General features: G+C 38.1%; 1 protein-coding gene and 1 long non-coding RNA gene across 9 annotated transcripts in view; one reads left to right on the forward strand and one right to left on the reverse strand.

The window, feature by feature from the left end:
• ITGB8 (integrin subunit beta 8) overlaps positions 1-21,920 on the forward strand; it is a 59,179-nt gene extending 37,259 nt beyond the window's left edge. For 3 of the 8 annotated variants that reach the window (XM_052693678.1, XM_052693673.1, XM_052693677.1), the window contains exons 11-15: positions 1,017-1,242; positions 1,844-1,947; positions 3,031-3,194; positions 10,079-10,204; positions 10,474-12,625. In XM_052693678.1, coding sequence (XP_052549638.1) covers positions 1,017-1,242; positions 1,844-1,947; positions 3,031-3,194; positions 10,079-10,204; positions 10,474-10,527 — 674 coding nt within the window. In that variant the 3' untranslated portion in view covers positions 10,528-12,625. Of the gene's footprint in view, positions 1-1,016; positions 1,243-1,843; positions 1,948-3,030; positions 3,195-3,287; positions 5,988-10,078; positions 10,436-10,473; positions 12,626-21,498 lie in introns of those variants that run through there. The other 5 variants (XR_008209098.1, XR_008209097.1, XR_008209099.1 and 2 more) reach the window with 5 other exon arrangements.
• Positions 1-26,943, reverse strand: part of LOC128085802 (uncharacterized) — a 54,027-nt gene that overhangs the window by 23,702 nt on the left and 3,382 nt on the right. The gene's annotated exons all lie outside the window — the stretch shown is intronic.

Raw genomic sequence — 26,943 nt, forward strand, 5'->3', positions numbered from 1 at the left:
GGATATTTTACAGCACAGAGCCCAGGCAGAAAAAGGGGCAGCCTATACTTTGGTCACACTGCCTGCCTCCCCCAACCCTCAGGGGATTCCATGTAGTTATATGGGATTGTCTCTCTGCATCTGCTCTGCAGGTCCCTCTGAAGGAGCACAAGAAAGACCACTGCAGTGCATGTGAAGCCTATGTACTGCTGAGGGCATGGCTGAGGAAGTCTCATAAGATTTGCTATAGCTGCAAGCTATAGCTGCAAGGTGCTCTCTGTTTTTATATTTCCTAAAGGCGTTTTCCTATGCTTTAAAACTATGGCTAAACATTACCAGGTTGATGTACCAGGTGTACATCAATTGTACACCTGCCTAAATGTACTGCAATGTGAAAAACGTCTGGATTTTGCCCTAAAGCTCCCTCTGATTTGCCTGGAAGATTATAAAGGCCACCAGAGGTTCCCTGTACCCTTTGAGTACTTGAAGCATACATTTTAAGCTCATGTTACACAACTCACTGTTCATAAACATAGCATATTTATCTCGCCTGTTCAGTCATCTGTCCCTTTAAAAGGCTTATAAACATTGTTGTAACGCGTGCTTCTGAAAAGAAAATGAGAAGAACTGGCTTGAACATATGAACTCAATACTCCTTCCTCTCAGAATTTTGCAATTTATTTGAGCTGAATGCTTAATTGCTACAGAGAAGTTTGTTTAGTTTGCTTGATTTTCCTGAAAGTTGTGTAATTTTTAATCTCTGCTGCTTTGATCCAAAGCAACAAGGAAAATTGTGGTGAAACATTTTAGGACACAATCAAGGTAGCAGCTTTTGCTCAAAGTAGCGACAAAGAGCAGCAATAAATATGTATCATGGTGATAATTTCAGCCTAATCGTTAACTTAAAAAGCTTATCAGCAGGCCAAGGACTACATTAGCTGTTTGATAAAGGTACCTGCAATACAAATATATGCATATAAAAATTGACTTTCTGTGCTTTATAAAAGCATCTGACTCAAGGTTATCTGATGTTTTAGGTAATGGTGAATGTGAAGCTGGTAAATGTAAATGCTTTGCTGATTGGGAAGGTGACCGTTGCCAGTGTTCATTACAATCAGCAAAGCAGTGCCTGAATTCAAAGGGCCAGATTTGCAGTGGAAGAGGAAATTGTGTATGTGGAAAATGTGAGTGCACTGACCCAAGAAGCTTTGGCCGTTTGTGTGAATACTGCCCTGCTTGTAACAAAGCCTGTGAAGAAAACTGGTAGGTTTTCCTTGTGCTGCACTTCATGTTTAACTCTGTAGTGTTGAAGCAAGGAGAAATATTTCTTCTTGGCTATGTGTACTATGTGCTGTTTTCCTTAGATGTTTAGATTATAGGAAACTTGAAACATTTCCTTCTCAAGGCTTCTTATCGTGTAGTTGGGTTTTCATGCTAACAAAACAGCTGAATGTCTACATCTATGTTCACCAATGTTTCTGCTTTGGGAAATCATAGGTGATATGTGGTGTGAGTGTAGTTTTTTCATATGTACTAAAGTAAGGAAGACTAAGAATGAACATGAGGCTGACAGTGGAAGAGATGGTGCAAGACCCCAAAGGAACACATCTGAGAATGCAAAGCAGAGGCCAGATGAAGGGGGCTTGAAACCAAACAGATGTTTTACTTACTAATTCTGAGTGGTCAGCCTTGAGAAGTGTCACAGGGATAAAATGCTGAGGAAGGCATCACATTTCAGAAAAAAAATAAATGTCGCAATGTTTTTACTAACAACAGGAAAACATAATACGTCAGCTTGTTGATAGAATCTCTGCAAGAAGAGTACAGAGAAAGACATAATGTTTTAATTACATTTCTCTTACAGGAATTGTGTTCAGTGCCATCATTCTAACAATGCATCTCAAGCTAAACTTGACCAGTGTAAAACCTCATGTGCTTACCTATTGCATTACGTTGACCAAACTTCAGGTATGTGATATTTTCTGCATAATTTTGGTGAGAGTTCAAAATCTGTCCATATTAATGTTTGAAATGGTCACTGTTACAATGTATTTCAAAAGTGTGTCAGTATTATTACAGTAAGAAAGAGGGAAAGCAGAAAAAAAGAAATTCCTTCTTGCTTCAGGGAAAGTAAAAGATAAATAGTAACAGGAAATGTTATTGGCTAGCATTGCTAAATAGATTTCCCATTTCCTTGAGAAGTCACATCTAATAATAATGAATCCTGCCTGAGCCATGCTTAAAGAAATATTTATAAAAGTCCATTATGACATTTGCATGTTTTATTACATTGGATATGTTTACATTATTTGACATTACCAGAAATGAAGAAGGATGAAATAGAATGCTTACTTCACTGTCAGTAATGTTTAAATCTCTTTGCAAGTACAAAAATGTTGTAGTTTTGAGGACCTTGGATGAATAAAATGCTTTTTTATAAAATATCGTTGAGCTTAATTAGTCCACACTGCATCAAAAATGGAAGTAGTTACCTTATGTAACGTCATATTTTTGTATGTCTTTTTCTCTTGAAAATTTTTATGAATGGAAAAACTAGTTGAGAATACTTTTCTCGTGACCTTTTTAATTAGAAGAAAGCCTACTCTGTGAGAGCATTAGCCAGTGAGGGCAATACTGCACAAGCAATCAAGAAACTATGTTTTCTTTCATATTTCGCCTGTGATCTGTACTGTGAACCTCATGAAAATTAAACTGTTCTGGCCCTGAAAATCTCTAACAATTCATCTTCTCAATTTCAGCTATAAACTCACTGGTTTGCAGTGTGGCTAGCACAGCAAAGCATTAGTCCTACTTCTGTAGATTAAAGGGATGATATTTGAACATTTTTCTATGCTTGGTCTTAATCAGAGTTCATGATGTTCTTTGCTTTAAAAGTTTGTGTATGGTAACATGAGCTATTTTCCCTTATTGTTTAGCAGACTTGTGTTACATTTATGCTCCTATAAAGTGCAGAGGTAAATGTAAATGTGCTTTAGTGATGTGCTTATTCTGTACATTAGGCTTTATGCTTGTGTTTTCCTTTCATTGCAGAATGTTTCTCTGGACGAAGCTACTTTAGAGTGTTTTCCATAATCTTTATAGTTACGTTTCTGATTGGGTTGCTTGTTGTACTTATCATCAGGCAGATAATTCTGCAGGGATATAGCAATAAAGTTAAATCTTCAGCTGATTACAGAGTCTCTGCAACAAAGAAGGTAATTGATTTCAGAGCCATCGTGTTCAGTAATTTATTTCTTGCACATAAAAGTTAGCTAATTGTTGATAAAAATTGTATCTTCTCCTTCAAGGAAAAGATGTTTTTGCCTACTGTTTGTACAAGAACAGTAACATACAGACGTGACAAACCAGAGGAAATAACTATCGACATCAGCAAGTTGCGGTTAAATGAAACTTTCAAGTGTGAATTCTGAAGACAGTGTGTTTTCTGCAAATGTCTATTTCCATCATTCTCTACTTTTTAGAAGTTACCACTCTGTCAGAATCTCGACTGTTGCTGTTTGTCATGCATTTTGTTGGATACTGTAACAACGTGACATGTAAGCATATTCACATAAGGTGACTATGTCTGAAACTATAGCTGCTGGTTTTTTTGTTTTGGTTTGTTTGTTTTTTGTTTTTTGATGGTTTTTTTTTTTTTTTTTTTTTTGAAAGAAAATGTGCGTTACTACTGTTCAGGAACATTAGTGTTGATGTAGCACTTTAATGTATTCTAATTTATTTAGTTCTGGCATAGAATGTAGATACAAACAGATCTGACAAAGCACTGATCTCACTCTACTTGTAGTTAGTACTGATGTGCTCTGTGGGAATGAACAAAAACTGTGACTGAAATATTAACATTGCTGTATATTATAGCAATAGATGAAACTTTTCAAATGCTCCTAAATAGAGCAAATGGTACTTCTATAGTTCTCTCAGTTGACTAAATTCCACTGATTTGTCTGCTTTAGCCTCTTAGCTTTTCCTCATTGCTTAATAAAAATGACTGGATTAAATGAGTGCTTAGTTACTAGTTGTGGGTGTAGGCACACGCACACACACATGCACACAGACAAATATAAATGTAGGTTTTTTATGTGTTATGTCACCTAGAGATAATTTATATCTGACAAGGAGTGCTTTTTAGCTTTTTTTTGCTTTCTTCAATGTAAAACTTTCATGTGAATATGAAGATATTAAAAAAAAAACTGAGTGGCTACAGAAAATGAGTTCCTCTGTCCACAAGCACCACCTTCACTGTAACCACTGCCTGCTGACTGCGCCTTTGGAGTCAGCAGTGTCAGCTCCAATCTGATAAACTGCACCAGAGATGTCTTTGGTCTGCTAGCTACATGTCAGTGTTTTGGCAAGTAAGGACTTGTTCCTTTTGTATGTGAGACATAAGTGTGATGTTACACACGTGTTCTTCTTTCTTTGTAAATTAGTTGATAGGATTCTTTTTTCTCATTCTGTACTTCACCACTTTAATTTTTGTTGCTGTGCATTGAGAAACGTGTCTGGTTTGCTGTGACAAAGAATCTGCAGTTTGAGAGAAGTGGAGGAATTTAGGAATCATTTTCTCAAGAGAACATATTAACTGACTTCATAAATGTAGAACCAAATTCTGCCTTCAGTAATGGGCAAAATTCTTCTAAATACAGTGGGACCAATATAAGCTCGCCTGAAAGCAGAATTTGAGCTAGAATTTCTAGCACAAGTATATTCTCACCCTTGAAACTGGTTGTAGTGGTAGAGAGCATGTTATTGATGTACACTAATGAGAAGAGTCAACCAGCATGCTGGCTTACTTACATTATGTTGCCAAAATCCTAAGAAATCCTGATCAGTGTCTGTGAAATATGCACTAAAATTTTGGTAGTGGAAAAAAAAAAACAAAAAAACTGTCTCATAGGACATTATGCAGTGTGTCATTTTAACAGTTGTAATTACTGGTACTAAATTTGATCTGTAGTTGCCATAGGTAAGAGTTACAGAAACAAAACAGGACTGCCTTACATGAAATATGGTAGCAATTGGTATATAGTAGTATTTCCTATTCAATATTCTGTAAATTCCCACAGGTGAAAGGAGAGGAGAATGTGGAACAAATAATTATGATGTGAGAGTTCACAATGAATATTTTGGATCATGCCAAAAAAAAAAAAAAAAAAAGTTTTAAACTGGTCTTTTAATTGTTTCTGAAGTAATCCTCAGAGTAGCTCCTTAGCTTCCCACCATTCAGGTAAAAGTGTCTCATTTAAATTGATTACCTTACACTGACCTTGATTTTACTGGTAGCTTCATCATAATATCTGATCTATACATTCATTCTGACTCAAGCATTACTGTGTAGCATATCAGGAATACCTTGAGCTTTCCTTTTCATTTGAAAATGCATTTTCTTTCCATGTAAATTAACAGACTCTGAACCACTGTTTTCAAGGGGATTAAGATAAAAAAACCTATTAAGGTTTACTTACTATTGTTCTTGTCACATGGTTTTTGAGCAGGTAAAAAAGTCTATGGTTGCCTATTTCACTTAGGAAAACAAAATAAAGAAACAAAACCTCACAGGAGAATACCTGCATATATAACAAAAGCTATGATTATGTTCCTTAACAATATAATTTTTTTAACAGAAGAGATTCATCAAAATGTGTTTCTCCTAACAGCCCGTAAGCCACTTTCTGAAGTGACAGCTACTGTTTTTTTCTCTAAAATTTATTTTTTTCGCTGTTAGTGGAAGCTAAATTTGGATAGGGGGCAATTAAGCTGGTGTCTGTGGAAGAAAGATATGATCTGTACCCCCTTCATCCAGGCACATCCTATTGCTGCCACTTTTCTCCTGTAGCACTTTGTTGGCACTGCAGTGTTGCCTATGCAGGAGTGTGAACAGTATGTCTTTATCAGACACCTGCCTGGGGGTGTGATATGCTCTGCTCAAACACAGCAGGCTTGCATGGCAAAGTCTTAAATTAAAAAAAAAAAAAAAAGAGAAAAGAAAAAAACATATTTTATAAAAAGGCTTTTCTTGCATCTCGCTCATTGCTTTGCTGTATTTTAGAGGGATCTAGTAAAAAAAGAATAAGCTGTTGTTAATGTGACAGGTCAAGGCTTTTAGAAGGCCCATGGGGAGCCTACATAGGGCAGGATCCTTGGGAGAAGGCTTTGTTTCTGAGGATGGAATCTATCCATGAGAAACTCTGGCTTTACTCAGTGCTTGTTTCCCTCTGCCTTTGACCATGTTTTTCAGAAGAGCTGCTGCAGGAGATGAATAGACCAACAAAAGCCTCACTATTTAGGGAGCTGTGTTCCCTCAGCACATGACCTTGAATGAGAAAGCAGCCTGTAATTCACAAGGAATTTCCTCAGCAGTCACAGAAGGATTGTGCTTCCTATAGCACTTAGTATGGGAGATACCACAGAGAAATTAGTTCAGATTAACTTTCAAAGTACTGTGCATCAAAGATGCTTGTAAAAATACAGGAAAAAATCTAGCCTCAGTGTAGCATGTTTCAAACCTTTGAAATCAAGTAGAATATTTTGAAATATACTAGGCTGCTTGAAAAAATGGAAAGAAGGTCAGATAATTTGACTGCATGCCTATACCTAATAGCATGCTTACAGATACTATGGCACTTCATTGCTGATTTGCAGCATTTATTCTAGATTTTCTCCTAGAAACAGAGCATCTTCCTGGCTTTTCACAGTAGATTTGTACATGTTAAAAATTCTAATCCACATTATTTTTAACTTTGTTTTATTAACTGTGTAACATTTCAGAAATGTCACATTCATACAATTAAAACGCACACATCTTCAGATTTGTTTTTCGAGGCTCTGAGAGAGATGAAAAATTGCTGTGCGCTGATTGTTTCCAAGCATCATGAGTATGTTAATAACACCACTACAGATGTGTGTGGGAAAATAGCTGTTTCATCCAGAAAACGTGCACATGGTATGTGAGAAATTTTCATTGTGACTAGCTGAAATTCCCTTATGTTCACATGCAATGTTGCGAGTGAACCTTAAAAAGGAAGGACATGTGTGTAGGCATAGTTTACATTTTAGCCACTATAACTAACTGGATTTATTTTTTCCGTTCTATGATATCACAAAAACCTGCTATGTAAAGTATTCTTCAGACCACAGTGGAAAAAAATATTTTCCTAATCTGATCATACATTTGTTTTCTGCTTAGTATGCATACTTAAATGCATGTGCAGCATAAACTGTGGAAGTGAATGTGTGAAGCAGCTTCAAGCAACCCTTACTCCTGCAGGTGGCCATAAGGGACAGCAATGCCCAGGACAAAAGGATGTAGGGGCCCTATTGCCTTTGCAGTAGGCATCCCAAGCACACTGCTGTTCCTCATGGCATCTCAACAGAGATGGCACTCCGGGACTGTATTTCTCCATCTGTCAGGGCAGGAGGCCTTGTCAGAGGAGGTAATCCTAATGGCCACACACTGGAGATGCATGACGTGCAGCCCACAGTCATCAACACTGCAGCCTGTTTGCATCTTTACTCATCAAACACTGCTTGCATACAACCTAGTGAGGTACTGTAAATCTGGGTGCTGCAGCCCTCCTTGAGAGAGAAAGCAAGCCTTCCTCCTGTAAAGTCCTTGGGCATCTGTACGTCATCTTCTCCCCAGCCCCAGGATCTGCATTGCCCGGCCTTCTGTGAGGGCGCTTCTCATAAGGGTGCTGTATGACAATTACTCTGCTCTGTGAATGAACTGTGGTGCCAGTGTTCTTGCTCTCCCTTTGAAATAGAGGTGCAAGATCTATTTGGTAAAAAGGAGTGAAGCAGCGTTAAGAATGACACTACTTTACCATGGTAATCTTGATGCTTCTTGATGCACAGACATCTCATGGATATTACACAGAACAGAAATTCATGGAGAGAAAGAAAAGGTTAGGCGTAGCTAATGTGAATGTTTTTCTATAGCGAGTCAAATCAGTGGGATTTCACTGAGTGCAAGCCAACTCAGAATGATTGGTCATTCTGGGGAAAAAAAAAATCAAAAAAAATTTAAAAAAACACAGAAAATTAGTAGATTCTTAAGTTTTAGAAATGTTTATCTTTGTTAAGATTTCTGATTATTAAAAAAAAAATTTTAAACATGACTTTTGTTTAAACAACAGCTTCTGTTCAAATCCTAACTTTTCATCATGATACCTATGCGTGAGTTGTTTGTATTTTGAAGGGCGAGGCTGAAAGATGAGAGATTAATTTAGGAAGGCATTTGTTTTAGAAGAATTCACTGTGCTAACGTCTTCACTTTTACTTCACTACTGCTTCAAAGTGTCTTATTAAGCGATGATGTGACAACTATTAACATTACTACAGTTTTTAACTTTCTATTTAACATATACTACCTTTTGTAAAAAAAAAAATTATATACAGATGAATAATGTTTCTCTAGATTTTATGCATAGAGAATGTTAGTAAGGGAAGACGGTTTAATTATATCTGTAACTTCTTACTGTCCATCTTCCATTTTAAATGATACTTTTAAATCACTACTTTTTTTGTCTGGAAATATTCTGAATATTTTATTATTTAAAATAGTATACTTTTATAGCTGTTTATTAATTTCAGTTGACTACTAACTTCTATTTTGATATTTATTAATGAGTTGACACTGTAGTATATTGAGATGTTTATTTTTCTATCAGAGCTGTAACAACTATGACATAGCATTATTTTAATGCAACATCATTGTACTTGCTCTCTAAAAAAATAAAATCAATATTTAATCTCTATGGAATTTTCATATTTTTAATGCCTAGGTAAGGTAAGGAAGAGAGACTCCCTTCTTTTTTAAGAATTAACATGTTTTCATCAAGGTGTGCAAATATGTCCACAAAGAGGATATGCTTATGTTGTTTTTCAAATGGTACAATACATTGTCAGGAGAATTCAAGCTAAATAAAAAGAATACCTTTATGTTCAGATGTTGCCTAACAAATAAACACACATTCAGGATGGGGACAAGAAAATACTTCCGACAGAAATATAATCTATCTATTAATAGATGGTTACAGTATCCTGCTTTGCTCTGCTTTGATAGCAGAGGAGCTCCTGTCATGCGTATGGGTCAGTTTCTTGCAGATGCATTGTCCATGCTGCTTGCTGCAGACCCATGTTGCTTTTGAGGTCTGGTGAAATGCATCAGTAGACTGGGACACCTCTGTTCTCCTGCAGAGTTGGTAATAGTGTACGCTCTGCACAACATTATCACATTTCTTGTAGAAATCACTGCTAAACTGATGGGCTTCTCTCACATGAAGCTCCTAGGAAGATCCAGGTGAGGTAGAATCAAATGATGACTGGTATAAACCCAGTCATTAAGCCATGTAGTGTGCAGGCCTTAACAGTACACTAGAAAAATACCATAGGGAAAAAAAAAAAAAAAAAAAAAAAAAAAAAAAAAACCACAAACCAACTGGGAAAAGATGCACAGAAAACCTAGAAAGAAAAAAGTAATCACAATGGCACTGTGGGCATCTTTGTTGCTTTTTCTGCAAAGCAAGGAAGGTAAACCCAATTTAAGCCTGATGAGACAGAGGCAGAGGAATTTCCTTTTGCAGAGGCAGAAGATACATAAGCATTCATTAACAGAGAGAGCAGGCACTTGCAACCACTCCCACAGAGGAAAAACACATTTTCTACAACAGCTTTTTATGGAGGGAATGTTAATGTTGTCAACACCTCTGAGTAAACATCCTGGATCAGACACACAGTTTTAGCAGCTTGAGCTACAGGCACAGGGCTGCTTTTTGCTGCTTCATGTACAATCTCAAAGTCAGTGGTAACACTAATAAAATCTCTGACAGACTGGCACTAAGTCTATGCCTACCCTCTATGTTTTGGAATGATGGTAAGTGATCTGTTTGAAGCCTTCCATCCTTACTGTGTCCTGAAATCCTGAAAACATGCCTATGTACCTTAAAATGTCCAGGTATTGGTAGGGTTTTGACAATGGCAGCTCCATATTTAGCCAGTTTCCATTTGTGCCCATGAAGTTGTCAGTGAGGGCACAGTGGTGCTCTAATTTGACTAATGTAATGCAACTGCTATTTTGTTGCAGATACCATTGACCAGAAAAAGGCTTGCTGCTCAAGCTCTCCAAAGAGGAATGAAACCTAAGTTACAGCCTCTAAAGCCGGAGGAGGAAAGAGATCCTTCTTTCAGCCACTTTTTTGACACCAGTCATGTAGGTGCACACTATTACAGAATTTCTCTCCCTGCGTGATTCCCATTGTGGCGGGTGCAGAATTTGACCTGATATACAGAGAGGATGCAGGGGACAAAAGTTCAGCATGTAAGTTATCTGCTTAGCACAGCGTTTGAGTGAAGATCTGAATTTGCGTGATAACAGCCAGAAGGCAATTGTTGGAATAACAAATAAAGGCTTTGTTAACAGGCTGATTTTAACTAGTGAGAAGTTAATCTGAAAAATGGTTGGTTTTGTTCTCCTTCCAGGTCTACAACAAAGAGAAGAACTTTGGAAACACACTCCTGCTACCCTGGGCTTGAAACCAAATAGTTTAAATGTATTATAATAATAAATTAAACAGAAAATCTAGTTTTACAGAAATCTGAATGGTCTGGAACTGTGTTTGGGGCACAGGTATCCTCAGTGTAGTTCATGGGCTTGATGCTTGTCTTCTGTTTGGGAGTCCTGTGTTCATCCAAATTCCGCCTGTTCTGAATTTACATTACTTAGGCATAGGCTGCAAGTCTGATTTATTAGTTCTAGTGGCCCGACGTTATGATCTTCTGGCCCTTTATTCAAGGAAATAGTGGTGGGTGGCAGAAAGCAACGTTCCTTCTTGCAAATCATTCATCATCTGCTGAGCCCAAGCATAATATGGCCTCTAGCTGTTTTCTTGGCCTTGAACTCGATGATTAATGAAGGACAGTTACTGTTTAATAAGATGATGTGCGTGCAAGCTGATAAAACTAAACGATTAACCAAAAAACATAACATTTCCAAGTGACATCACATTATGCTTATTGAAATCAGGGCACATGATTTACTTCTTCCAGCTTTGCAGCTTGCCAAGTTCCCTTTTTGAGCCCCTAACCAACATTTCATCCTAAGCCTCTGTTTATGCCTCAGCAATCTGGAGAGCCCAGGACCTGTTCCTGAGATTCCTGTGCTCCCAAAACTGCTCACAGTTCCTGTTCTTCCTCACATCCTCTTCTTATTTGTCTATCACCACATCCTTAAAGTATGTGATTTAACTGCAATGAAAATGAGACAAATCAATGGATAATTTTATGTGGGATTTTTAGACAAACATTTGCTTTACTCTGCTTTAGACAAAACAAGACTTTTAAAGACTTCTACATGTTAATCCTGGTGCTCTCTACAGCTTTCTTCTTTCCTTCAGTCATTCTGCATTTGTGCCTGGACTCCTGTGCAAAAAAAAAAAAAAAAAAAAAAAAAAAAAAGCCAGAAAAAAAGTCCTTCCCATTTTTTCCTCAAAATTGTGTCATCTGAAATTATGCTTTCCTTGAAAATCAGAGGCACTGAGTCAGAAGGCTTCATCAGTGAACAGCTCACTTATCTTCAGAAGAATTTTTTTTTTTTTTTTTGTCTTCGAGCAGACAGGAGTGAGTCCAAGTCTGTAAGACAAAGCTAAACAGAACACCTCCCAGCTTTCATATTCCTCTTCTTTCCAGTGCTAAGAAGTCAGATTTGTTCCTTGCTATGCTAGACAGCTCCAGAATAGGGACTCTATCTCTAGGTATAACCTTTAAATCTGACACCTTCACATCTTCTGCAAGGTATATGCAACACACAAGATCCAAAGACAACCCATTTTAAGTGCCATCGTTCTGGTATTCCTTATACTTTTTCATGTATTTCTTTATGACTGCATATTCCATCCAAAGTAACTTTTCTTCAGTATCAAGAAACCCATCTCTGTATAACCTGCTAGACCAGACAATATAGATGTATATACTAATATGTACTATCGATCCAAATACACCCTCACAAACATATTTTTTAAATGGGATTCCTTCCATACTTTCTCATGCATTGCAGGATCTTCCCTTAAGGTTTCCTGTACTTATCCAAGGTTCTCCTGATGACTATGCTGCTATCACATTGAAATCATAACTCTAAGTGTTCCCCAGTATTCATCTCCTTTAGCCTTTGCACTTTCCTGTTTACATTTTTAGCTGCTGTCCCACACATTGCATCTAAATCCTGGAAGACAAACACAGCATCCCGCACAGTGGGATGTAGTCATAGTGGGTCATAGTCATAATTTTATAAGTAAGAAAAAATATTTCTCTATCTAGTTTATTCTTCATTACTGTGAGTCTGGTATCTTGGTTTCAAACGTGAAAAGTTTATTTGAGCTGATGTTGCCTCCTGAATCAAAAAGAGTTTATCCAAGCAACTGTTGTAGAGTATTCTTATATTTTCTGTTTATACACTTTTCACTTACTGAAAAATTAGTTGGTATTTGAAGTACCTGAAAACAATGCAATGTAAAAGTCACTGTGCTATCCAGGAAGTTTGCTCACCTAGTTAACTGGCATTTCTTCAAGTGTGTTAATGAAAAATGTATTCAAACATTGTTATTTTGTGAAAGAAAAAAAAAAAAAGTTTATCAAATGACTGTCAACATAACTCAATATCTTGAAGGAAAGTGTGTTACTGAGTGTAACTGCTATCATTTACACTATTTGATACATTTGGTGACCTAATTCAAATGGAATTCATGTGCTTTTATCTTGACAGATTTTACTCCTTCCTTGATTATGGCCCAGTTACTACAGCTTCTCTAAGCCAACATAGGTGCTTGCCAACAAAGTGAAGTCTGCACTATCTTATTGAACTACTGAGATAAGGAAGCTGTTTTTCTTGAGCAAGCTCTGGCAAAGATATTATAATTTTGGTATGCTTGCAACACCTGTGTTAATGCAGTTTTACCAGATTTAAAATTTATAAGGAAACTACAGTAGCATAGCTACTCCTAAAGTTCAGCAAACCTGAAATTAGCTCACTTTCCTCTAAGTCAGCTATCCTACCATGACAGCCATACACACAGATGGTAGTTTCTCCACAGGGGAAACACTAATAATTATTTCTCTCTCCTTATAAGAAAAAAAAGCTTACAAAGTTTTTTTCTTCCTTTCATTTTTCTAAATAGCTGCAAGAACAACTCCTAAAGCAGGCCCTTCTGCCAGTTTTCTTCCATTAGCATCTCTAAGTACATGCATAAAACAAAAGGCATAAAAACACAGTTATCGATTTTTTCCACTTCTCTATTAGAACAAAGAAACAAAAAAATCTTGTCAAGCAATTTAATTCCAGACTTGTATTTACTCTATGCTAGAGCCAGCCCTCAAGGGACAAGGCATCTTGCCACCAGCCTCTGGCTTGGTACCTGTGGCTGGGTAGCCTCCTCCCACACATCCCATTTCAAATTCTTCCTAGATGGGTTGTTGTTCTTGAATGCTCTTGCTTGTCTACTTGATTAGCTTATTAATGTCTTGGCTCTGTATGGAGGTTTCCAGGAAAGAGAAAATTTCATAAAGGGGATACTGAATTAGTCCTGCAATCTACAGTTACATGAAGGATGTTGTACAGGAACTGCTGAATCATGGCCTGAACCTCTGATTGATCGCCTGAGGTGAGCTGGTGCTACCAGAAGGGGTGGAGCCAGGCTCCATCTCTCCTACACCCACTTAGGAGCTGACTATTAGTGGGGATGGGTCTCTTTCTGGAGATCCCTCCTTTGGAGTTTTACAGGGAGCCCAGGATAAGGGTAAGCACTCTATATTCTTTTTAGCATTATAAGCTGCTCTGCTAAACTCTCTTGTTTATTTCATAATTATAGCATCTTTATATTCATTGGCTATACAGATATGGAAACAAATATTTATTTAATGAGATGTACAATTTATAACTGAATGGACCATGAAACTTGTATTTCTTTAGTAGATCTATATTTTCAGCTCCTAGTGCAGCTACAATTTCATTTTAGATTTTCTGCCTTCTATCTAATCTACAGCTCCCATAGCAGGAAGGTAACTTCAGTATTCCAACAGTTACTTGGCAAATCAGCTATCTACCTATTCTCTGTGCTTTACAGCACACGTTCCTTCAGTGTCTGAGCCTGGTTTCCTATGAATCATTTCTACCTCTTTTGGTCTCTATAATTTCCTATCTTAAGAACTTCTGAAAAAGTATATTTTAGGAACAAAAAAACCCACCTTATTTGGTGGTAGGGTAACTTAGAGCCTAGAAACCTGAGATTTCAAAGACTGTTTGTCAGTTTCGGCAATAAGTCATGCAGATGATATAGTTTTCATATGTAGTCCCTGGACTGTCCTACTGTCAGTGATACCATCTGATAACCAGGTCATTTGGCAGGTGCCCAGAATTACAAACTGAATTTTTAATTAGGCATCACTATGACAAAGTAAAGGATTATATCTAAAACAAAGTATATCAAAAATAAAATGAAACAGAAACAAGGGTACCTCTGAAAAAAGTTATGCCAAAGATTAAGGCTGCGGGGTGACCTCATTGCAGCCTTTCAATACCTAAAGGGAACCTACAAACAGGAGGGGAATCAACTCTTTGAAAGGGTTGATATGTGTAGGGCGAGGGGAAATGGTTTTAAGTTGAGGGAGGGGAGATTTAGGTCGGACATCAGGGGGAAATTCTTCACCCAGAGAGTGGTGAGGTACTGGAACAGGCTGCCCAGAGAGGTTGTGGATGCCCCGTCCTTGGAGGTGTTCAAGGCCAGGTTGGATGGGGCCCTGGGCAGCCTGGTTTAGCATTAAACGTGGAGGTTGGTGGCCCTGCATGTGGCAGGAGGGTTGGAGATTCATAATCCTTGAGGTCCCTTCCAACCCTGGCCATTCTGTGATTCTGTGATTATGATGTCCTCTGCTATAGCAACTATTACCTTAAGGATGGTTTTCTGGGGTGGGAAATCATTATTTTATCCCTAGGCTCTGTTCAAAGTCTAAAGTTCTGAACTTAAAAATTCAGGCAGAGATTCCTTCTGCACAGCAGAGACCTAAATATACTTCTACATTTGCTGAATCCCACAAAGTGGAAAATTTAAAAACATGACAAGATTATTGGGATAGCTCTGAAAGACAGAAATCTATTAAGATATTTTCCATAGGATGAATCTCTAAGGTTTTTTCACATGAGATGAATATTTGGATTGAGGTGGACATCTTGAAGGATGGAGGAATGGGCCAACGGGACTTTCAGCAAGGACACATGCCAAGTCCTGCATGTGGGACCAGCTGACCCCTTGCTCTGATCCAGGCTGGGGTCTGCCTGGCAGGAGACCCTGGCTGGAAAGGGACTGGGATTCCTGATGGATACAATATGGAAGTGAGTCAGCTGTGAGCCAGTGCATCCTGGGCTGTACTAACATAAGTGTAGTTAGTAAAAAGATGGAGGCCATTGTCTGTGCTTATACTTGTCAGACAAAATCTAGATAGTGCATCTGTGGGCCTCAAGTCAATGAAGACTGACAACATGGAGTAAGTTCAGTGTAGGGCCACTGAGATGACTGAGGTTTATTACTTGCTTATCAAGGAAAGGCTGAAGGCTGGTCTCCCTCAAAGAAGGAGAGGCTTCAGGGGTCTGAAAAGTAGTCAACCAGAGTCTATGGGGAAGTTATCAAGAATGCATTCAAGTTTTTCTCAGTGGTGCACGGTGAGACCACAGATGTAAAATGAAATAAGAAGTTGAGGCTAGATATAGAGAAAAATGTTCACTCTGAGGCTGATTAAGCATTGGAAAAGGTTGCTCAGAAAGGTTCTAGTGCCTATCTCCTTCATTGTGTTCAAAATCCACGTGGGCAATGTTCTGAGCAATCCAACACAATACACTGTTGATCCTCCTCTGAGAAAGTTTGGACTTGATATCTTGCAAGGTCCCTTCCACCCTGAATAGGCCTGTGAGTCCGTGGTAAGTTGTGGAGCCTGGCCATTCCTCAAAAATACATTATCTTTATTTCCTTACTATCTGCATTTACCTTAAGAGGCCTGCTGTATGCAAGTGATAAAGACTGGTACACTGGACATATACTAAGACTGCTGGGAATGAAAAGCTGCCATTTCCAAACTCCTTTACAAAGCAAACAGATCTTCTTCATTGAAGGAACAGCTATATAAAGAAATTCAATACAGTGAAATTTACAGCATACATTGATTTATGAATGCATATTTTCCATCTGCCATGGAAAAGTTTTGCCATCTAAAGCAAGTGATAACATATCCTCTCTGAGGCATCTACAAATCCACTTAGCTTCAGTGGGAGCATCATATACATAGATGAGGGCATATTTGGCTCATTGTCAGTATTACCCTAAAAGCTTTTTTATTGCATTTTTTTTTTCTTGAAGTATTTATATCCCAAGGTCCTGATGTAATTCCTGTTGTTGCAATTATAGAGTTCATCTGCATTTGTGGGAAGACCTTTGAAGTCTAATAAGATTTCTTGAGAAAGACCATGGGTAATCTGACAAAATCACGAGATCACTTCAGGCCAAAAGTGTCACACAGTAATATAAGACCAAATATTATGCAATTTTTCTGAAATTCATGCTCTCTTCCCACTCATGAATTGGGTTCAAAAAATCTATGGAACTTATATGACATATCAGAGAAGTTCCAAATGTTCCTCATATAATTTATATTCATATTTCCTATGGAAAATGTCCCTTCTCACAGTCTTTCCCTATTAAGCTAGTTTGTCCATCACACTAGGGTAATCATTTATGTCTGCAGAACTGCAGAATGGAACTTCATTCACTGTAATTCAGGATTACTGTGTAGGCTATTTTTATTTCATAGGGAATTTAAAGGGTATTTACTAAACATGTATGAGAAACATTGCAACAGGCAGATATCCACCATATGTCAGTACCAGACAGGAAAATATTCTGTGTTGTGTCATCACTGGCCAGAAGAAGGATCTACCCCAAGGCATAAGAAAATAACAGCAGAGGAAAGAATGTGCTTGGGTCTTGCCTAGGTGGAGCCATCTTCATAGACAATATCACTCCTGTGACTTTTCCAAAGACAGCCTTGAACGTACCCAAGATCTGTTCTGATTCCAGTGCTTAAGTCCAGGTGCAGGAACTTGCTGTTAAGCCATCAGCACAAGGACAGCAAGGCAGATGTCAGGCCTGTCCCAAAGTGTGACTGTCCCTGCTTGCTGAGCACTACCGCATTCATCCCAAATCATCTCAACTGCCCAGTGTGGCCACTGACACCCTGCTGCACTTCAGAAGAGGAAGCTATGAATAAGGGCTGCCCTGGGGGAATGGCTGCAAGGATCTAACTGGCAAGATATGACAGTGTAGGCTGAAATAGGAGGACACACATCAACATAACAGCTGAGCAGAGGGCAAGGCACCAGCAAGTCCTTGATCCTTGTCCCCTCTGCATTGTTCCCACTGCTCTGGCAGGGATGGAATGAGTCTGCCAGCATACCCAGGGTTACCTCTTCCCAGATTGTCACTTCCTGTGAAAGTTTCACATTGAGGCATTGAGCATGCATGACATCATTAAGACACCATGAGAACATAGCCCAGAGTTGTAAGGTCACAAGCATTTACTAACAGTAACAGACTAGGAAAAAAAAACCAGTTTTTTTTTGCAAAATCCTTGAACCAACACAATAGAAACCATAAACTGGGTATGTGAGCTGCTCAAGGTCATGCAGAAATCTTCTGGGTTTTTTTTTTTTTTTTTCTTGTTTGGTTTTCTCCTTCTCAGTGTCTATAATATCACCCAAACTATTGTTATGTAGTAGTAACATTTTTCTTATTAGACTGAAATCCTAAGGGTAAAATCCTTCTCATAAATTTCTGAGGTGAGAACAACTTCATGGATAGATACAACCAAAGGAGAGAATTGAGCCCTACCCTTCTGACTGATGGTTTGTTGGGTTTTTTGTTGTTGTTTTGTGTTTTTTTGGTAAACTAATAGGGAAAAGTATGAGAAAGCTAAATCCCCTGTCAAATATTTTATTACATCTCAGAATCAAATTGCAGGCTCCAAGCTATTTAAAATATTAAATAACAAAAAAAAAAAAAAAAAAAAAAAAGGAATATAACAATGTGATTCTATAAATAAGGTTAAATGTAATACTATCCACAATAACTTTAGGAAGGCACTCTGATATTACAGCAGGGAGGATAGATTGATTTCATACTAATTTTATAGGAAAAAGAAAGAACAAAAATAAAAAATATATATATACACAAATAAAATGCCAGAAAAGAAAACTTAGATATGTATTTTGTTAATGTTTTTCATGTTCTAACAAAAAAATGGAATGATTGACAGTCTAAAATGAGACTGCATTAATTTTGATGTACTGGAGATAAAAAAAAAAAAAAAGATTTCCCAATCTGATGACAATTTCTCACTTTAAGTTGCAAAAATACAAAGAGTGAGACTAAAGAAAAGTTAGCTTTCTCATCTGAGCCTCCTCTGATGGTTAGAGATAGTTTTTTAACTTGTTTAATAAACAAGGAAAAAGGTTGAAGTCCAAGATTAAGGCAAAAGCTGAATATGTTCCAAAAATACATGTTAGTTTGATTAGTAATGGTTGCATTTCTATGGCTCTGATAAAGAAATTTGAAAAATTCCAAAACAAAGCAAAATCGCTTTTTCTTCCTTGAAATTCAAGGTATATTAAAATATGTACCTGCAGGAATTGGTTCTAGCAAAACAAAAGAGTTCCAATTAATTTCACAGTGTTTAAACAGAACTGCTTTCAGTTACTTTGTGGGTTATACATATATAGAAAGATATTATTAACTTACTGTCATATTTTCCTACATTTTCATTCATGGGTGCAACGGTTCCATCTGAAAGAACTCAGTCTCTCTGCAAAGAGAACTCAGTCACTTTTGCTCCTGAGTAATGGATCAATATGAATTTCCTTGGGGAAAGCCCCCGAGTAGGAGAATTAGAGAGGTTACCAATGACCTACATCTCCCCCAGGTCATGATGTTGGCAAGCCATGTGCTTGCACTTCATGTTTGTTTGCTTGAATTAACATGGAAATAGAAAATTATCTAAGATTGCAGAAGGTACTTGGAGAAGGGATGTTATTTCTTAAATAAAAAAATATTTTTTCTTATTTTCTTACTAGTTAATCTTGCAGTAATTTATGCACTAAACTGGTAACAATGAATGCAAACCACTCCTGAATTCTTTGCATTTGCAAGGTCAAGATTCTTCTATTTGCATTGTGTGCTTAGACTAGGAAAAGCGACAGGCAAAATCTGGAAGGACTTCAGTCAATAGCAGATTGCTTATGTCAATAACACTGTACTTTAGTCAGTTACAAGAAACTTGATCAATGTTGCAACTGAGAAAGTCATTACCTTAAGGACAGCTGATATTGGTTTCCTCTACACTGCTTTGCTGTCCGTTTCTGTAGAGCCTTTTGTTCTTCAGTCCAAGACATTTAGATTTGCACAAAACGTGGGTATTACAGACCTAGTATTCTGGTGCTGCAGGAAGTGCAAAAACAGTGTACCCCAGAAAAAAGGCTCTGTCTTCTCTCCTGGAGCATGCCTTGACTTAATTTAGGTGGGCACATGCCCTTTAGATGGCCATAGAACAATATGGCTTCAGAGCAAATGAAAGACATCAGCTTGCCTGTAGAGAGACACACATCAATTTCCTACAAATGCCATATTTACATCTCACAAAGCTATTGCACAGTTGAATTTTTGTGCAACAGATCAGCACACAAAGAAAAAACCAAAAACTCCCTCCAAGTATATTGTTCAATACATCTATTTTCTAACATATTCCAGTTCTTAGCCCATAGCCATAGTCCCTTCCTTAGACAGCTGTAGAAGACCAGTAGTGCATTTGTTCTAGTGGGCTCATGGCTACATTCAGCTGTTACTTGTCCAACAGGTAATAAGGCTGATAGTTAAAGAAAAACAAACTATTAAAACATTAAAAGCCAGAGTCATCCAAGCATCCTTCTAAAGTTACTCTAATGTAAATGCCATTTATAACATTGGCATTATGCCACAATGAATCAGGCCTCAAAACTATGTGTTGTGAACAGATGGTTGAAACATAATATAAGGTTTAATTCACACAAAGGTTCTGTTGCTGTTCGTGGTTTTGTGGCATCAGTAAAGCTCTGAGAATAAATTAAAGCCTACAGTACACTTATTCTATGTGTTCTATTCTCTTGACAATTGCTTTGCATTCTCTGTGAGAAATAAGCAATAAATGTGTATAATGGAGATCTTTTATCCTCAAAGCTTTAATTTCAGAGCATCCAAAACAATTCTGATTTTATCTGTGTATTCAATAGACTGTAGTAATGCCACATGTATCTGTAACTAGGTTCAAAATTAGGTTATTTGTTAATCCTCAGGAACAGACCACAGTTGCTCACCATTGTGTTACAGGCAAGGCAAGCCCCACACAAAACGCCAGTGCTTCTCCAACATATCATCTGTTGAAACCAGCGTGTTCCATCTGAGATGCTGTGAATGAGAGGAGTTGTTAATGTGGGGGCATTTGGGGACACTCCAGAGTGATGGGACGGGGCAGAGAGGGGGGAAAAAAGACAGAGGATGAATAAAAGCTATCCAGCTAACCACCAAGACTGATGCTTTCCTCCTCACATTCTGAAAAATGGCTGTTCTGTAGTCCTGTGGGGTTTGGGGATTTCATCTCATGCAGGGCCATCAGCCCTGGGGCCATGACCAGTAGAGCCAGCTCAGAAGAAGCCCAGACACAGCTCAGGATCTGGGCACTGTGCCCTGTGCTCCAGCATCGTAGCTGCTCTGCTCATGGCAATGGGGCAACGTGGCTAAGATGCTGTTCTCTCTGCTCTTCTTCACCTCTTTTTCAACACGTAAGAGGAGAAAAAATTAGAATCCCTGACTTATTTTCTACAGGAGATCCAACTTGTACACTTCAGTTACCAGCAGTGTGCCAGGTCTTCTCATTTTCTTACAGAAAAACAAGCTCTTTCTTTTTGCTCATGTCTCGGGTGTGTGTAGGAGTCTTTGGTATTATTCAGTACGTGCATTTTTTTTCAGTTTTATCCAGTGGTTTTAGGTCTCAAGGGTACTACTACTTTTCCTCATCAAGGGGATTCCTCCTCCATGTATGAACTGGTCAGCTATTTGTACAAAAACTGTTTATTCCTCTGGTTTTGAATTATGCCTATTAAAGAATTTGCTTTGCTGCGAGAGCGGCGTCTCTGGGATTCGGTGCTGGCCCTGCGCCACTGTTTCCACATGCAAATGCTTAGAACCACTCTCAGCATTTCCATCGTGGCTTTGGGCTTCTACAGCCTTCATGGGTATCATTATTTGTTTATGAGGGCTGCTCCAAAAGTAATGCCTCCTGCTTTATTACACCGGCCTATGACATTAGAGGCAGATGTTAGTGGTATGGTAGAGATTGAACCTTCCTGCCAGTATTCTGTAATGTGTTATTGCCCTGTAACAGATGGCAGCAGAGGAGCTTTCTGACAGAATGATTGCTGAGATGAAAGTGTGTATGAAGCAAAGGTGTGGAATGGAATTGCTCCATGCAGAAAAAATGGCACACATGGACATTCAATGACACTTGTTGAATCCTTCTGGAGACCAAACGGTGGGTGTTACCACAGTGGTGAGAGATGCATTTCAGCGGTGACGACAGCAATATGCCCCAAACCAGCATAAGCCAGCTTTAGAAAGGGCAAAAGACACCTGTTTCAATGTCTTGTCTATCAATGTACCATCTTGTTTCATACAAAACTGGGAGAAATGGAGAAATGTCTGTATTTAAGAACCGTAGGCTGTTGCTGTCTTTCGGAAGTTGCCAAAGGCAAGTGGCCAGCTAAAAAGCAATAAAAAAAAAAAAAAAAAGTGCAAATCTCTCTCTCTCTGTTTTTTTGTTTTATTTTGTTTGTGGGTCATTTTCTGTCTAATTTTGTTTTTTGTTTTTTTTGTTTGTTTGTTTGTTTGCTTTTTTTTGTTTTGTTTTGTTTTTTACAAACCACAATGAAAGTTAAATCAGTAACTTGCAAGCTTTCTTCCTTGGTTGCTTTGGTAAAACAATGGTGGCCACCCACATTGCAGCTGTCACTGAGTATTCATCTGCCTACAAAAAAACAGTAAAAATCACAGCCAAACCCAGAGTACTGAGCAGAGGTCACTTATAAGCAACACTCTGTATGTAAGGCCTATCAAAAGGATGCTGCTGCTGTTACTGTGTATTATTATGGTATTATCAAGGTTGTATATCAGCCTTTTATGACTGCTGTTTCCTTGAAATACTGCTTTCATAACTTGTATCTCATTGGAGCAAACATCATATGTCAGAGACTTCTGGGCTATGACATATAAATCCTTCTCAATTGACCTCAAGGACAGAGAAAAAGGGAGGATCCAAAGGATATAAGAAAACATAAATAAATAAAGCCATTAAAGTATACTTAAAATCATGTACCACGAACAAGAGGCCATAAAGAAAATTAGGCAATCATGTTCTGAAAAACTTTACTAGGAGTCATGGAGACTTCTGAAATTCCAATGTTTGGACTATTACTGATTTTAAAAACTGCAAACATTTGATCAAGAAGCTTGATTTCATTTTGCTGACCTTCATATTTATATTTTCTCAGCTGTTTTCCTTTTCTCTTTTGTTTTGATGAATTTGAAGACAGTGGAGCTATATAAACAGGAATGAAATCAAAGTTCAGTATTGTGGCAGTTGCTCAAATATCTGTGCTGGCTGCTCGATCTATTAAAGTAGCAGTGTTTGAGTGATGTCATAAATTTCACAATAACAAATTGTACTTCCTATTTGCTGTAAGACTTTACTTACTTGTTTTTATTACATTGTACATAAGATAAATACTTTGCATCCAGATTGATTTATTTATTCCTTTGCATCTGAAGAAAAACAATCCAGTTTTGCAATAGTTAAATAGAGCAATTCTGCCATCCAGTGGCTAGCTAAGCTAACTTGTCTTTTCTCATTGTAGAATATGAAATTACTGTAATGTAAAGTGTTTATTCCACAACTGTATTCCATTAATATATGTAAAGAAATTTCTACCTTGCTCACAAATTTTTCCTAACATTGTATTGAAACTGGAGGCTCACGCGAGAAGAATGATGTCCCATAGACCTTTATGGATCAACTACAGGTAGGTTATAGGTTACTACACATCTTACCAGAAAATGTCATGCCATCAAGCTGTCCACATCTATTTGAAGCAATGATCATAGGCAATTATTACTGTAGATGCTGGACTGATTTCTGCTTCCAGCTTTAACTTTACCTCTTAGCAGACTTCTGTTCATGATTCCATGGGACCATTGGTAATAGTACCCAAGAAGAGCAAAGCTCTCAAGCTCAGCTTGCCTACTTGAATCACTGGCAGAGCATTTGTTGTAGAATCCCCAATATTACACTTTGTAGTAGCAAGTAGAATTAATGTTACTGATCTGTGAAACATCTCGGTTTCTGATTGTTAGAAAAAAAAAAGAAAACTGTCTGAAGAGGTGAACTGAAATGAGAGGAGAATGATTAAATACATGTGATCACTTTCATATGTAACCTCTCACACTCATTTCACCACTATAATTCCTAAAGTAATTCTCTGGACCACAAGGTGAGATCTGGTCTTCATCATCTGAGCGTGTACAGAGCAGAATGGGAAATAAGGACTTGAAAACACCTCCTCACCTCCAAAAATCTACTGTGATCACTTCTGAGGAATAAGCACTTTCCAGATTGCAAGATTTTATTGGTGAATTACAAGCATGTTTTGGAGAATTGTTTCATTGCACAGATTACAATTCCATGAAGCTCTGCACTCTCATGACCCTGGCAATGTGAGAGGGGAATGCCCAACCACCTCACTCTTAACAGAAGCTCTCTCTGTTTATTTTCACTTGGATTTAATTACATATTTTCATCTTCTTGGGATCTGCCCACAGCCCAGCCACAGCAATCCTTCCTCGAGCAGCACAGCCAGCCGTGATGACCCCACACAGAGCACACAACAGCAGGGAGGGCTGCCAGCATCATTCCCTTTTTGAGCTGTCCTCCCCATATCCCACATCCCCTGCATTCCCAGCATAGGTGTGACTGATTTTTATTCCATGAGAATTAAGTATTTCCCAAGAAATTGAATACAAATTTTCTTGAACACAAGCAGCAACTTCCCCTGTGCCAAGCAAAACTTCCAGGGAAACCTCTGTGTAATTCTGTGAGAATTATGGGAAGGCTCTCCCAAAAGGAAATTCTTCAATCTAAAGTAAATTGCATCTTCAGCGTGGGCTGAAGTTTGGAAGATGTCTAGAAATTAAGAAAGTGTCTCAGCTCATAGGGAGCAATCCAAGAGGGACTTGAAACAACTTTTCACCTGACAAAAATTCATCATTTTCTGAGCTTTTTAACAACAAGTCAGCAAATCACTCTATTCTCAGAATAGAGATGAATTACAGCTAAATGCAGAAAGTCTCTGCTAGCTGATTTCTTTCTTTTCTAATTTATGTTATTAAAAAATGAATGCATTATAAAAGAAGAAAGGAAGCAAAACCTAGTGTCAAGAGATCCAGAGGGATGGAGAAGCAAGAACTTCCCAAGCCACATTTCTCTCACCACTCTCTTCAGTGGCAAAACTTTATCCTGAGCAGCCCAAATGAGAGTTTAGAAGATACGTGACAAAATATTTTTTCCCTAAGAGCAGAACCCAGACTCCCAAAGCAGGTGAAGAATTCATCGTCCTGAGGTTCTCTGAAAAAGGAAGGAGCTAACCATCATCACTGTATACTTCCCACTCAGTGCATGTCTTCTAGGCAGATCTCTACCGCTGCTCCTGAATAGGTTGCACTGACCGAATCCAGCTGAAGGGGGAGCCAGCCAGATTTGTGACTGAGGTCAGCATTGCTTGGATGGCCGTGGTTCTGACTGAAGGAAAAAAGTGATTGGTTTGAAAAACATCATTGAATTTTTACTGAAAGATTTTTACTGAATGGAATGATTTAGTGTGGTCTGGGAAAGCTTAACTCTTACAGTCTTGGTAAATATTTTCTGGGTATCCAATAAACCACAGTCCTCGTATTTAGCACTAATAAATCAGTATTAAGGCTTTATCCTGTCCATGTAGTTACCAATGAGCCAAACAAAGAGAAGTGTTGGTATGGATTTTCCATTCTCACTGTATTTCTGGGAAAGTTAGCAAATCTTTTGGAGTAACATCTGAGCAGGAAGGAGATTAGGCCATGATTATTTGATATGGGTTGATATGTGACAACCATAGGTTATCCAGATTGCATGAACTCCTGACCAGTAGATTTCTTGGGGAAGATTTTTTCAAAGGCACAAAAAGAGTTTTGGAGTTTTGGAAACTTCCCCAGAAAAAATTCAAAGTTGGTCCCTAAGTAATAACTGGTGGTTTTCAAAACCTTACTCCTCCAGAGCAGCACATTCATCTAAATTCCTCAACACTGGTGAAGTCCTGGTGAGTTCAAAGCAGCTCTGGCAAGTCTTTTGCTTCAATTCACAAGAACAAGCTACCCATACCCCCAGAAACTCAGTGATTTCCTTGGCAAGACCCTCTGCAGTCCCCAGGATGCTCTGAGCTATGCAAGCACGAACTCCTGTTGAAAATTAAGATGAATTAAGATGAAGTTTTTTGTGTCCTAGCCATCTTTCAGGATCTGCTCTATTAAATCAGAAACACAATGATGCTCAATGCTTTGTAGGACCATATATTTTCCCAGTAGTGTCTTATCTGCAGCAAGATAATAGCTAAGCTTGACCTTTTCTGAGGACACTTTTATTTGTGCAGTGTTAACTGACCTTTTTCATTACTTCTAAGAAGTAATCTCACAAGTTCATAAGGAAAGCTCTGTGAAAAAAAATTTGTCAGATGTGATTCTTTGTACTTTTGAGTACAAATACTTCCTTAACAGTAACATTTGTGAGCTACCGTTGCATAAATAAATTTCTTTTGCAGCCTGAATAGTTACCACCCAGGAGAGGGTGCCCAACCTCCTTTTCTGCTCTCTCAATAGTTATAAGAAATGGCCATGTGTACAAATTGCAACTCCAGTTTTTAAAACTTCAGACACAGTAGCAGCATCGGTGATAAATTAATTAAACTTGGCAGCAAGTTTACTTCTGGCTGCACTGTTTCATGTCCTCATGCAGATCTACAGCCACTTAGTAATTGTCATTAACTCATCTTTTCTCACCACTTCAGGTAATGGTAAACAGATTTTTTCCTCCTTTGTAGTATTGTGTTCCATGTTTCATTTTCCCACTGTGCTTTCCAATGGGCTTTTCATGTCCAACACCCTTGTCATAGGACTTCATTTTTAGAAAATTTATGGTTTTATTTTAAATGTCTGCACTGGTATGTTGCACCAAAAGCTCAGGAGCCAGTCAGCATTTACTGCTTTTCAGTGCTGGTCTGGACTTTCATGTATACAACAGCTCCCCACATTTGTTCCTGTTACTTTCAAAGAATTTCTCTCACTGTGGTTGCTAATTTATCATGCAGTGTAGCTGTGAAGAAAACAGACTAGCTGCAAGATAGCTCTAATTTACAAGTCTACCTGGTTGTATGTTTCATAAAGCTGCTTCTGTAGCTTAACACACACTTGCTCATAGTCTTTGGTCACATCTGCAACATCACCAACCTTCCAGAGAGGAAGCAAAGTGATTAAGCAGGCAATCTGTAGATTATTAGAATATTAACAGCATTGAAAAGTCTTTGGCCCATTACATCTGACATTGGCTATTTTCAGGCATGAAGATGAAATGCCTGATTTCTTTTCTTTTTCATAAATTGGCTTTCCTCAAACTTGTTTTTCTGTCCGTGATAACATATGCTGTGAAAGTATTGGCTCAGAGTTTGTCTTTTATACATATCCAGCTATGATGAGT

Source organism: Tympanuchus pallidicinctus, unplaced genomic scaffold (assembly GCF_026119805.1).
Source record: "Tympanuchus pallidicinctus isolate F22 unplaced genomic scaffold, pur_lepc_1.0 scaffold3, whole genome shotgun sequence".
Lineage (NCBI taxonomy): Eukaryota > Metazoa > Chordata > Aves > Galliformes > Phasianidae > Tympanuchus > Tympanuchus pallidicinctus.